Below are 14618 nucleotides of genomic sequence, written 5' to 3'. Positions count from 1 at the left end.
ACAAAGTATGTTCTACTTTATCATGGAGACAGACGAACACACTCAGTTGGAACCTATAATTTACATTTTGTATTTTTCGTATTTAAGAGTAAATCACCTGACAAATCTCTGAGGCTTTATGTTATGATACAAAACTAGAGGATTTCCTTTTTAGGCGTCACTGTATATAAATTTCCTCAGCTCATTTTGTTTCTTCCTTAGCTCGAGGATATATATACAGGATTTGCAATGGGTGTGTGCATTATATTCAATAATAAAAGCTATACGCCACCAGTGCATTTATCATCCCATTACTGTAACAAATCAAAGCTCCAATACATGAAAGGTAAAATGAATTACCGACGTTAAGCCGTCAATAAAGTCATTTCTGTAAATGGTGTCTCAAAAGGCTGGAGCATTATTCAACCAGCTTTATCAGCAGCTTCTAAATTACGTTTAGGATCTCTCAGCGTGTAATATCGCCCTGCTTACTTTGATTAAGCGTCTTGCCAGGGAATACTGACAGTGCTTTTGACCAGATTTTATTCACTCACATGTGATGAACGCCAAGCTGATCAGGCGGAATGAAGAGTAATTAAAACCTATAAATTATCTTTTGCAGCGCTTCTCAAGGCGTCTCTTGCAGTCGAGATAAGCCACCGATACTCCATTTACTGCATGAAAAGGACTGAATCCAACAATGGCTACGTGGCTAAATGGGATATTGATAGTGTCGTAATTAGAATTTAATTAAGTACCCAGGCTCGCTTTTGGGATAAAGATTTCAATTTTGCTAACTTAAATATAAATAAACCTTTGGTACCAAAGGAAGCTTGGCTTTTTGTTAAAACACAGCACCATCTTTAATTGCTGTTTACTGTTCGCTTTCTTCGAAACAACAGTTTCGTTATTTTGTACTTCTTAAAGAATAGTGCACGATTTCAGTGGTTATTTTGTATTTTAACTTTTTTAAAGAAACTTTCAAAGAGCAGAAATGAATATTTTGCCCTTTCACGTTTTTCAAATTATTCATTTTGCTTAGAATGACGTGCTTTCTGGAATATTTCTTAAAACTTCATGGGCTTTGCAAGTAAAACACATAGATTTATTTAAACGAAAGAATACTTGCAGCTTGATATGCTTTATTAATCACTGTTTCACTGTTCTCAATATACAAACGATTTAGTTTGCATTTAAAAAAATGAACCCTGCAATGTGTCACCACATATTTTTATTTAATGAAAATAAAACTTACATCAAAAATATATATTTGCAGTTCGTGTTTTCATTAGTAACTGGTGTTTGTTAGAACTGGGTTTAGAGGCTATCATTTACAGACTGCTATCAGTCTTAATTTCATAAAAACGTGCGCAACGTTAATCGCAGGTAATTGCTTGCTTATTTACGTTCAATGCCAAAAGCTGTGGATTTTTCATTCCCATCATTCTTTCCCAACTTTTTTATACATTTTTTAAAAATACCTGACATTACTCTGTCGCTGAGATTGCATTCCTTGCTGTAATCATACTGGGGACAACTATTGGATCATTGTTTTGGTACAAGTATTTCGTCGATCCAAAAAAAACCTTGTTAATGTATTTATTCTTTTTCAAGGATCATTGCACAATGAAGAGTCTTGTTCACTTTTGAAAAAAAAATCAAAAATAAGATTTGTACCGGTTTAAATGAACCTGAACCCATACGTAAAGACAATGTAAAATATACATTTTTATTAGGAAAATGGATACAGTACCCACTACCAATATTGATATTCTTGTGTAAAAATCTGCAGAATTTTACCATATAATTAACTGTAACTGGAAATATTAATCCATTCTAGAATTCTCCCCCTGCCACCATAAAATGGTAATGCTAATATAACCTTGTTGTAGATAAGGTTTACCTCGTCTTATATCATACGTATCTTGTGTGAGTTTATTCATTTCGTCTCGGTATCTATAAAAGAGACATCATACACTTTGCCACTAAGAGAAGCGCACATTATCTTAAATTTATTATTGCTCACGTCTCCGTGACACTGTTTCGAAAGGGAACACCACATTTTGAGTTTATAGCTCATCTTCGTCCAAAACTTAACGGAACCCTATTTGTCTGCAGCTACTAATACAGCAGTGCGCATTAATAATCCATTAGAAGCTGGTACCTTCACCAATAAGATGAATGGAAAGAGAGGGGCAAATAGGTGATAAGGTGCAAAGTAAAAACAGTTTCAGTATCTATAAAGCCATTAAGCAACTATTTGAGCCTTGAGCTACACTATTAGATACATAGCAATATATACATATATATAATAGTTGCAAAAAGCAACTGTCGCTGCATTATAAAAGTAGGTACGTTTTTAATCTTATTAAAATATGAATTCATGTATCACAACTGGTAATACTTTCGCGATGAAGCTCACAGCAATTTTGTACTCACTGTTTTTTTTTTACAATAATGCTGCTTCTGTTGTGTAACACAAGTTATTGAAACCTACGGAACCATCTTTTAAAAAAAAATTAGTTTCCTAATTAACTTGTTTGAAAATGCAACATGCAATCATCAGGAATTTCACAAAAGTTTGGCTTTCGCTAATCTAAAATCTGGGTGTTAATTTTCGTGATCTCTCTCTTTTTTTTTTGAAAAAAAAACGTTTGCTTATTTTGAAAGGCACCGGTAAGTGGATCTGCAGGACACGGCGGCGAATCCCTCATTACGTTTCCACCTCTGTTTTATTTATTTGGAAAGATCCGCCGCGGGGATTGGGCAACGTCACGACTGTCAGTGGGAGTCCGCCCCCCGGGCCTGACGCCGAGCCCGCTGATTGGTGGGACGCACGTGCCCGCGGTTCACGTGCTTCCGGTCGGTGAGAAAGTGTCTCGGAGACGCTGCGATTTCGGAGTTTTTTTTTTCCCCTGCAAAAAGCTCGCACTGTCAGAGAATCGCCGCGGACCCCCCAAACAAGAACAAAAAAAAAACACACAAAGATCAATGCAGTGCCCGGCTTACAAGGCACGGCAAGTATGAAAAGTGGAGGCGTAATCACCGAAACACCCACCATGCCAAGTATATAGAGCGGGGGGGGGGGGAGAGAGAGAGAGAGAGGAAAACACACACACCACACACCACACACACTGTCAAAAGTAATCGAATAAGGTGTTGGGACCTCACTCGTTCCGGATACGTCGCCCATCCAGTGGGGAAAAGAGCAAAGTCGGCGAAATTGACAGTTTTTTCCCCTCGAAATATGGAAGAGCAAAAGGATCAAAACAATCGCGTGGAGAGTCGAGAACCGAGCGAGGCGGAAAGCGTTTCTCTCTCTCCACCTTTTCAATCCCCGCAAATACAGCCCCATCCAGCGGCACAGCCGCCGCACAGAAACACTAACTTTTTTATCGATAATATCTTGAGGCCGGACTTTGGGTGCAAGAAGGATCGAGATCGGGCGCAGACGTCCGGGAGAGAAAACGTCAACCCGCTTACGAGGCCGTCGAACGCATCGAGTCTAAGTCCGGATTCGGACTGTAGTGACAGCTCGTCTCAGTCGTCCAAGCAGTCTCAACCAAAGCAAAACGAAGGCAATGGAACTAATTCGGCAAAGTATGCAGAAAACACTGGCTCCGCGCTTATGCTTGTGGGTGCCAATGCAGAACCTATATCTAACAGTGATGGAATCAAAACAGCAACATCAGCGGCTCTAATGTGGCCTGCCTGGGTTTATTGCACTAGATATTCAGACAGACCCTCTTCTGGTAAGAAATTATAGTTCTTATAACGCGAGCAAGAAAATAGTGCACTTGAACAACAAAAATTCAATTAATTGCATCCTTTTTTTGTTCGAAACGGTAAAATTGTAAATCTATAAAAGACGAATGGCTACTTTGATTTTTAAAATCCGTAGAAACTGAAGGCAAAGCGTGTAGCTGTTTTCAAATCGTCAACTGCTTATGAGAGATATATCTGTGCCGCTTTTGGTTTATATTTCTATCTGAAATGTGGCATCGAAAAGTCACGGATAGTCACAACCATAAAATGAATAGAGAAGATTGTGTCAAAAATTAAACTTTTAGATGTTTCAGATCAATAGTAATGAAGTTATACGGTTTAAACAGTTGGCAAACACAACGGTGAAACAGCGACACGAAGCAAGACTTGAAGTTTTGGGCCTTGATGTTGATCAAAGCATTGCAGGCCTCGAGGCCAGGGATTGAAGGTATACAAGACTGTGCGTTCAGCTACAGTTTAAGTGCGTTCTTAATTATGAAACTAAACGTGAAAGGGTCGAGATCTAGAGATTTGTGATCATTTTTACAAACCACAAGACTGTTATAACTCGAGACTTCGAGTGCATAAACGTCCGAACAGATAGTTTGGTAAAACGGATAGAATTAATTCAGTTCAGTATCTTGATAGTGTCCGATCAAAAAAATAATTATACTTTAATAGACATGAAATAATAGTCTTGACTATATGCAATGGTACAGTCGAGGAATATGTTTTACCTCTGTTGCTGGCGTATATTGTTGGCGAAAATCGATGTCAACAAATATTTGTTTTGATGGTGTTAGGACCCATCCAGCTTCAGTACAGCTAAGTCGAACATGTAATGCGTCCTCCCCTCTTGTAATGATTTAAATTCATTGTTTCAGTTCATTAATTCTTATTTATTAATATTTGTCTACCCGGGTTTCTCGCAACGCAAGAAGAAAGCGATTTTACTTGAAAATGACAGACTGACGAATTTCACATATTCAGTGTAATACTAAGAGCAGCAAGGAATCGCTTCCGGATATAAATAGCACAACGAGACATAAATAACATTCCTATGAGGCACTACAATCGGAAAGCATCGATTAAGGAAGTATTTGGTGTCTGATTTCGTGTATAACTTTACAAAAGACCTGATCGGGTGGTTTGTGTGTTGGTTTCTGTGTGCCGCGGCCTGACCGGGTTGGTTAGACTCGCGTTTTGCCGAGGACGAAGAGAGATTCCTTCTCCAATGAAAGCGATCCTGTAAACTTCTCCGTCCAAGCCGCGTAGTTCGAGCTATTCGTGGCACCGAGCTCTTCAAACTAAGAAAAGCCAGCTTGATTGACTAGCTGATTGATTGATTGAGCTGTCAGGCTAAACATTTAGCAAAACGTCACTTTTTAGCTTTTCAATCAAGTAGTAAAATGATTTTATTAACATTTCCATGCACTATTTAGACGCGTTTTTCAATAGATGCGGATTCTTTTTTGGGATTTTTTTTAAAAAGTTTATTTCACAGCAGTATTAAATATCTACGAGTGGAGTTTTGACTACCAATTATCGCCTTAAATCTAATCACAACACCATTAGGATGTTGCTGATTTTGATAGTGTGCTTGTTGCTTTGTGTTCCCCCTCTGTTACTCACTCGTTGGTGAGTTGTCTAATTTTTACTCTGATATGGATAGGTAATACAGAAATTGTTGTGACAGGATTATGCAAGATAAACTTGCCGTAAATCAGAGGTTTTACCGAAACCTGGTTGCTTTATCTGGAGCTTGAAGGAAACAATCACGCGCGAAACAACCTCATTCCCATTTTATATATGCACTGTGCTATTTTCTGTAAAATTAAAACAAAGTAAGAATTTTTTTCTGCGTGTTGCTTTGAGGTTTTACACTCTTTGCTGAGTTTGGTATTTCCTCAGTCTGAAGGCACTGGCCTAAATTTACACGATATCATAAACTTTTGCTACAATTTTAAGCGGGAGCCAACACGCCGAATAGACATTCAAAACATTTATTGGAAATTGCAACAGTTTAGAAGTTGAACTGCCTCACGCTCTAAGCCAAGCCTATTGTAATTCACAAACTCTATTTTGTTGCTTTTAAAAGTGCGGCGTATTTTACCCTTGTAGGTGTGAGAGCAGTAACACAGGTGGCTCACTGTTGTCCATTGCCGGAGTCCATAACTCCACGCGTGTTTCAAAACAGAAAACAAACATATTTAATTTCTACTCAAGGATAATAAGGAATGGGGGGGGGGGGGATTCAGTGCTAGTTGCGATTATTTGCTCTTTCCATTTTCACTTTTGAGGCAAAGTAATACTTTGCATGCGGTTTTTTTTCGGTATCCTTCTGAAGAACAGATGCAGTGTCTTATTTGCATTCAGTTTTACATCTAGTAACCACTGACCAGCTAATCAGACAGAAATGTGCAAACCTTTATAATGTTAATGAGATTTCATATACTGAACGACCTAACGAAATAAAATGTACTATAACATTCCAGCAAGATAAAATAGCAAACGCTGCAATGTGGGATTACGTACAGGATTAAACATAAAATAAAATGCTCCTTCCCTGTAGCAGTATTGTTCTGTTTTGGAAAATGTACTTTGCGCCATTTTGTTAATTTTATTACGATAAATATGGCCGCCTATTTAAAGGGCGACTATGTATTTTGTTATGTATATTTAACTTTATAGACCTCTTAAGGTTTTGCACGCTTTTAGTTTTAAACGAGGAATATGAAAGCATGACCATTTGTTTTTTTTCCTGTTGCGGTTTCCACAGGTCCCCGCACTAGAAAACTGAAGAAGAAGAAGAGTGAGAAGGAAGACAAGCGGCCGCGGACAGCGTTCACAGCCGAGCAGCTGCAGAGACTCAAAGCCGCGTTCCAGACCAATCGTTACATCACCGAACAGCGGCGGCAAACTTTAGCACAAGAACTCAATCTGAACGAGTCTCAGATCAAAATCTGGTTCCAGAACAAGAGGGCCAAGATCAAGAAAGCCAGTGGCCTGAAGAACGGCTTGGCTCTCCATCTAATGGCCCAGGGACTTTACAATCATTCCACCACAACAGTTCAAGACGAGAAGGAGGACAGCGACTGAAGTTGTTCCGTTTTATTCTATTGAAATAAAGGACTGTGACAGGTGCTATTTAAATTCGATCTGCGTGTATCTATATGGACTGAATTATAATACAAGCATTTTAAAATTATATATAACCAAACACATTATGACGTTGTATATATTTAATTTCAGGTAAGGAGATGTCTAGCGATCCCTACTTGACCGAGATTTTATCATTTTCGTTTTCAATGTTGTCGCTAATTGTTTTAGTCAATGTCAGGTCTAGAGATTTTATGTGAACCCGGTCTTTTCTGAACTTGTTCGGAAATATAGACAGACTACGTAATGAATCGCCGCTACATGCCAAAGATTTTACTATGTTCAGAAATGATGTAGCTTCAAATAAAGTGTAGATTGTGCTCAGTGCACATTCTGACTAATAGTTTGGTATCGTACTTTTTCTTTTCCCTCCGAAATGTATATTTGATTTAAGGGACCTACACAACTAGGCGTCAAGAAAAGTGAAATAAAAGATGACAATGGTAATTAAATACATCAGCTAGAGTTCTTGGCTCTCGTTAACGTCGCCAGCACAAACCTGCCAGTTTTTAATAGGAGCGAATGCAACACAATTGGCGTTTTAAATAAGGCAATCACCGACAGAGTTATTAAATGAGGAGGGGGGGGGGGCGTATAAATGAAAATCTATAAGCACAATGCATCACTTTTATCTGAAAATTGTTCTATCGCTTCCCTAACATAGCCTTGGGAATTACCGTGAAGCGCATTTAGACACTATTGCAAAAAAATAAAAATAACATTGTAACAGCTTGCAACCGACTTTGAGTGCTTGGCTTGGTATTGCTTTCACATATTTAATATCCTGATTTTGAAGGCGCAGTTTCCATTTGTTTTCCTAGATTTTCAGTAACGTCACTTCTAAATCTGAGGTTGGGGAAATTGTTTTGCGAGGCTGTTGGTTTTATATATATTTTTTAAAAAATACATAGAGGTGCAAAATTATTCCACTTTCATGTAATTTACAGACAAGGTGTCCATTAAATATATTTTACTTCCTGTAACAAAATGAACAATTAAGGACATACTATTGCTTTATATTCCACTTTATTTTCATTCACATTTGATTCACAAAAGAGGTCTACAGACTTTTTAAAATACCGCGCGATTATTGGAAATGTATTTCAAACAGAAAAGGACAAACTTTTAAACTTTTCGTAACGCTCTTCTTTAGTTGGTGTAACCAGTACTATTAATCCCCAAATCTGGAGCCAACTAGTTGTCTACGCAGGCCCTAAAATGAATGAATTCCATAGTTTGTAAAGAACGCCTTTAAGATAAATGAAGATTGTTCTTTCAATCTTTGAGAGCTGCATCTCTGTGTTAAAAAAGAGAAAACATTTAGTAGAAACTTTTCGACTTTCCTTGTCAGAAAAGACTCCTGTTCGCCATTTGTTCTCTTAATTATTGTCTGATACCCGTTTCCTTTCCCCATAATCTTGTGATGCCCAAATCATCAGTCACCGGATTACCAACACTGGGGGCATGTTTCCCCCCGGTCATGTCGTGTTAGAACACTGTAATATAGAGAAAGATTCCCTATGTTAATTATTGGTAGTCAAGTTCTAAAAGCATAATGGGCTTCTCATTTCGCTAAAAAGAGCGATCAGAGGAAATGTTGCAGCTATTTTAACCAGGTCCCTAACATACAGGAAAGAGGGGAAATCTTCGCTGTCTTATCCTGACATTTCTTCAGTAAAACAAAAGCAATGGCCTTGTCAGTTAGTAATAGAAGAGTAATGAAAGACACCTTTAGACAGAAAGAGGAAACACGTTGAAAACATACTGTACTGGTTCGAAACTTGACTTGCCAAGATAATTGTCAAAATGCACTTAAACGTTGAAACAATGTTATTTAGTAATCTCTGTGATAACTTGCTTTAGAAATTATAAAAACTATTCATCGCCCAAAGGGAAGTCTAAACGATGTGATGAAACCCAGCAGTTCTTATGGTATTTCATGTAGTCAGTATCAGTAAAATGATTTTATGGGACAACATAATCTAGAATAAAAATGTAAGAAGAAATACATAACTTAAATTTTCTAATACAAATCTACAATCATTGTTAATTGTAAGTAAGAAAATAACCGCTGCTGAAAGATGCGTTATATTTTAAAGTGACAACTCCAGACAATGTTTACTGTTAAAGCTGCGTAAGGAAAAATCGTTGCCTTTTATTTTCTTCATCCAACCGTATTAAATGTTGCTACAAATAGTGAAAGTTTATTATCAGTTTAAAATACAATTCAGTTAACCAGAAGGAAGTTTGTACGATCGCGTATTTTAATAAAAGATTGAGGTGACTATCTAGAGTTGTAGAATTTATTCAATACATGCACTAGAAAGATTTGCTTTTTTATATATAAAGTTCGAAAAACAAGTATAAGTGTTTCACCCAGGGATATATTGAAAATATCCCTTTATGTTTTATTTGTGTTGGTGGAAAGTTAACGCCTAACTGCCATCAAAAGTCAAAATCTTCCCAGAATATAAATGTGTATATCAGGGTGTGCGAGTGGATTTACAGTTTACTAGTAACAAAGCAGCTCGATATTTTGCAGACTCGTAAGATAACAGTAAAACGAGCAGCAAGGTATAGCCCGACACCTGTGGAGTAGAGGTGGACTGTTTCGTAAGAGCACTTAGTTGTCTGGAATACCTATTTTCCCTTATATTTGCGATCAACAGTGAAAAGTAACAGGAAAATCAATTTTATTAGATTTTTTGAAGTTCTTTTCTCTCTCAGCGTTTTTATAATACTAACCAAGCATTTCTGGTTTTGGCTGGATCCAGAGTCTATTTCCTGTAGGCTAATTAAAGCCTTTCGTCATATTTCGTGCACCTCGTCAGATTTGCAGAATTGCTCATTTGAAGCACTTCCAACGAGCCTGTGACACAAGATTTCTAAACATGAAATCTGTGTTCCTTTAGCATAACCCTTTGAAAGTGTTGTGAGGAATTGCCAAATGTAGCTAATAAGCAGTTTGGTTCTGATTTAGAACTAGGTAGATAATCTGAGCCTTTTAACTCACATGATATGTAAGTATTGGCCTAACGATGAGGGCTCTTTTGCACGAATTCATATGTTAAGGCACACAAGCGAAAAAAATCAAATCAGCGCCCTCTAGCTTCGGATCAGATCAAATTCCATGTGAGGCGGGAACGTGCCACATTTTCCCATCCCTACTTAATTATATACAATACCTGAATGTAGTTAATTTGTTGAAAAGAAAACGAAAATATTCCATTAGTCGACAAATTAGCATAAAGTGTAAAATACGCTTAAAATTTACTACGGATGATCCTGTTTCCGCGAAGTGTGTTTTCTCTTTGTTAAGCAAACGTTTATTCATCAGTGAAACCTTTTTTTTGCAAATTAAATTTTAATTGTACATTGTGAATATTTTCTAAGGCTACAAAGGTCTATCTGCGGTTTATAGGATTTTAGCATTTTTTTTCCTGGGTTCTGACTGGAACAACTGATATTGTCCATGGAATAAAATGTGTTTAAATTACACGCATATCTTTTTGCAAGACCTTCGCCAACAGCTTCAATTATATAGTGCACAATGTTGCATTAAACGCAATATATTAAAACAGAAATGTATATATTTGTATACACATCAGGGGACCTATTGATAGTAGGAATGTTAATTCGTGGAGTATCAGTTTTACTGTTCAGTCAACGCACAACAAAAATAATATTTGGAGCAAAATAAGACCCTATTAGGACTTCAAAGAATGTGACAAAGAAGCTTGTGTGAGTTATGCCGAGCAATATTTATGTACCACTTTTAAACATAAAGCAATTAGTTTAATTCGATATCTATGTCATATGCCGATACTTTTCTCGGTTTCAATATTTAATATATAACAATATTTGAAACAGAATCATATTATCTTAAAGTATTCGTGCAAAATTGAATATATGTATAAAATAAACTTTCCAAACTTTTCAGTCCAAAAGCGCCAAATTTCTTGTTATAGAATAAGTGTTAAAAAGAACAATTTCTAATTAGTTTTAACTCAAATAAGATATACTAAAATATAAAGTGTATCTTAGACGTCTCCTGGTTAAATATTGTTGTTTTGTTGAAAGTAAAACAAACCAAGCCAAAGCGGTATAATGCAGACAGTGACTGTTAAACTTAGGTTGTTAACGAGGTAAAAATCTGCGGATGTACGTGCAAATAATTACAATAAAAATGTTTAGAGTAGATAACATAAAATTTAATTTAAATGTTATTTTAACACAAATATTCAGTATCAATTTGAAAGGAAATTTATATCCGCTAAATTGTAGTAGCCACGTCATCCGGTGAATTGTACTGTAAACTCTTATTGCAAAGCGTAGAGAAAGTGACATTTCCTGTTGAGTGAAGCGTTTTATTCTGGAACCTCGTAGTGGTACTAAAAAGAAACGTGATATCGCTGATGTTGTTATATGATGTTATATTGAGTGAAACTCATCTTTCAGCTGTAAACATGCTCTGAATAATATAAATTGCGATCCATTGATATGGCATACGCATCCTTTGACGAGGTCACGGGAAAAATGTAGTTACGCGGGCTATAAAGTGTTTCTGCGGCATTCACAGTCATAATAGTTGTAACATTTTAGTGAGACACAAGTGCCCGATTTGATCTCAATAATGACTTTGGCAGTATGAATATTAATGTGCATTTAGAAACACAAATATGCGTCATTCATTTAAAAATTGGAGGTATGGATGTGAAAATGAATGTATGTATGAAGACCTGTACCTATATTCTGTGCACACTTTATATACATCTGAAGCAGATATGTAAATTAATTTATTAATTTGGAGAAAACAATTTATAGTACGGTATCACAATATTAGCGCAATATATTACTCCAACATATTCTATTCAAATACTTAGTCGAGATGATGTTCATTATTTACTATATTGCCATTGTTACTAAATATGTTTAAAATGTCTTCTTGCATAATGGTTGATATTAATGTGAATGAACACACCACACAGATGAATAGAAGAGGGACAGTATGGGTATTTATTTTCCGCCGATTGGCAGGTATCTGTTGGTAGATGCGTCTGATCCACTCTTATATACCGCTCTGGAGGGTCCCATCTAATAGCTTCTGTCAGTCACCTTGTCGTTTGTGTTCCTGTCCCGGAATAACATCAGACGCGAGGAGGAGGCGGGAGAGGCGACTTGCCCTTTGGGGTCAAAGAGCAGATTCTGGACAGCCAGGATGCAGTAGAAGAGTGTACGATAGCTGATTTTTATTAGCCTACTTGACAAAATACATAATTGGACCAATAGTGTTTTTTTTAAAAAAACAGAATGTGTTATATGTAAAATAATCAGTGGAAAGATGAACATTTTCCTAATTATTGTCTTGAATGTTTGATTTTTGGATTTATAGAAGGAATGATAAATGATTTGAACAGATCTTGAGAGTAGTTTGTGGAAATATACAAAAATGTTAGCGCGAATGGCAACTGTGTTTTGGTTTGATTCGCATATTAAGAATTAGGTTCTTTAATGTACCTATTGAAATTATTGAATAGAAGTTACTCTAAAATTAGAGTAATTAATTCCAATATAGGTTGAGTCTGGAACAAAACCTAAGCCTTCGTGGTTTCATTACGCTTTATTGCACAAGACACGATTTCCGGCTGGCTTTAGAGCTATGTGAAAGGTTCAGTACAGGCCAAAGTTACCAACTTGATATTTGTTGTGTTCTGTTCAATGGAACATACGTAATCATAGCCTCATGGTTTTGTCCAGAGCAAACCAACAATTCAGCTGCTTCAGTTAGGAGGGAAGAACCCCTCCCTAAATTGAATGAACTACTTCATTTTACCGATTCTATACCTTACACCACTGTTACCCAATAGGCAAATTGAACAAACATGCATTTATTTATTCGGTATCATTACAAATAAGTGCTGCTGAGTAAACTGCACTTTTAATAGAAGTTTCCCTACTCCGATCCGCTCGTTCAAGTATTGTATCACTTCTCCGAAAATCATACTATTATTGTATTCTGGAGCTGTAGAATAGCAGCGCAGAACCTTGACTAATAGGTCTCGTCCTTGTATCTAAATACATTTAAATCGTGCTTGTTATTTTCCGAGTTTTCCCAGAAGCCTACTTCCTGTGCGCCCGGTATATGATAATCATAATCATGGCTGCACCAAACTGTATACAGATAGTATCGATTTCTTTTGCCAAGTTACCATTTCGAGTACAACGACAGGAACACTAATAACTACATGTGCTCTTCAGATGAACAGTTCGTCATATAAATCAAGTTTTCTTCACCTCTTGTAGTCCTTCTGGTGCAGTATATATATTTTCAGTATTGTTATGGCAACTATATATTCATGAAATGCAGTATGTTACTAAAGATGACGGGCAAGGGGTCCAGCCCTCATTTACCTTCATCTGCTATTTCAGCCTCAATTAGTTAACCATTTTTGTTTCGTGATGAATGATTGACGTGATATTAACAAGAAAGCATCTTTGAACTTTTTCCAAAGTAGATTTAAATAATAGCATAGGAAAATAAATATTCTATTTCTCAATATTGTCATCAAATACACTAACTGAATAAAAGAGCTATATTTATTGACATTTCTGAGCGAAGTCTTGGGGATGGGGTATGGGCTAAAAGCTGCTACAGGTTCCAAATGCCTGCCTTTAAAGTTCAGCTCTTTGCAGATAATTTTTAGAGAAGTTTTATTGACAAAATTTCAAATCATTCAAAAAGTTAATCAGGTTTGTTTAAAGAACTAAAGGGCTCGTCAGTTAATTGAAACAAAGTATTTTTTTTAAACTGTCGGTCCCGTTCATATTTGTTCCTTTTGCCCAGTGAACCAGATAAACGGCCATTCTGCTCGGAATCCTGCTCCAACAATTTTCCACAGGCTCGGCAGCAGCCAAACAGCCGAGCTCAAGTTTATCTGATATCATCAGCTTTTAAAATCACAAAATAATGGTTCACATTACTTAGAATTTTCAAGTCATCATAAATTAGCAAAACAAAATGTAACACTTGCAAGTGATCACTTCAAACTACAGACTTTTCACGTTCACTAAAGTATTTTTAAAATCATAATTAATCTTAAAAGTTACATGGGCCAATTAGAGAAGCAGGTATTTAGTCGTCATTTAATGGATCAACAATTGTTTAAGTATATAATTATCTGATGGTATTTTTGCAATTCGGAGGAATTAGGATATGCAGACTACTGTATTTGTCTTTCAATTTTTTTCAACAAATCGTTATTATTCAAATGTAATATCTATGTGTAAAATATAGAATGCGAATCCAAATCAAGAACCAAGATTTATGTATATTAATTTACAGCTACATCAGAAAATAAACGTTTGAAGTAACTCCAGTGAATGTCACCAATTGAATAATTTGCTGTTACAGAAATAGTAGAATCTGACAGGAACTGACTGATAAACAACTCTTTTATCTGCTTATAATGCGAGTTAAAGAATTCAATGCCACATAAACATTGTATTAAGCGTTTCCTTTGGAATTCGGTCAATCGCTCTTTCAGTTCAAAAACGTGTTGTGAAATTTTCCAAGTTTACATAAAATCCTGATTATTTTAACATTAATATTGAAAAAGTCATATATACCTTCCAAAAACCGGGATCACCTCGTTTGTGAAAGGGGGCACTGCAAACAGATGCTGAAACTGTTTCAGAAAGACTTAAAATGATAAATA

At 36.4% G+C, this 14618-nt stretch overlaps 1 protein-coding gene across 1 annotated transcript; it reads left to right on the top strand.

Annotated features, from left to right (window-relative positions):
* The first annotated feature begins 2913 nt into the window (after positions 1 to 2913).
* On the top strand, positions 2914 to 7183 carry en1a (engrailed homeobox 1a). The gene is made up of 2 exons (XM_067986768.1): positions 2914 to 3731; positions 6524 to 7183. The coding sequence occupies exons 1-2, from the start codon at positions 3227 to 3229 to the stop codon at positions 6841 to 6843; spliced, it is 825 nt and encodes a 274-aa protein (XP_067842869.1). The 5' UTR covers positions 2914 to 3226; the 3' UTR covers positions 6844 to 7183.
* The last annotated feature ends 7435 nt before the right edge of the window (positions 7184 to 14618 follow it).

The sequence above is a fragment of the Heptranchias perlo genome, chromosome 7, assembly GCF_035084215.1.
Source record: "Heptranchias perlo isolate sHepPer1 chromosome 7, sHepPer1.hap1, whole genome shotgun sequence".
In the NCBI taxonomy this organism is placed as follows: Eukaryota; Metazoa; Chordata; class Chondrichthyes; order Hexanchiformes; family Hexanchidae; genus Heptranchias; species Heptranchias perlo.
This window is presented reverse-complemented; position numbering and strand designations above follow the sequence as displayed.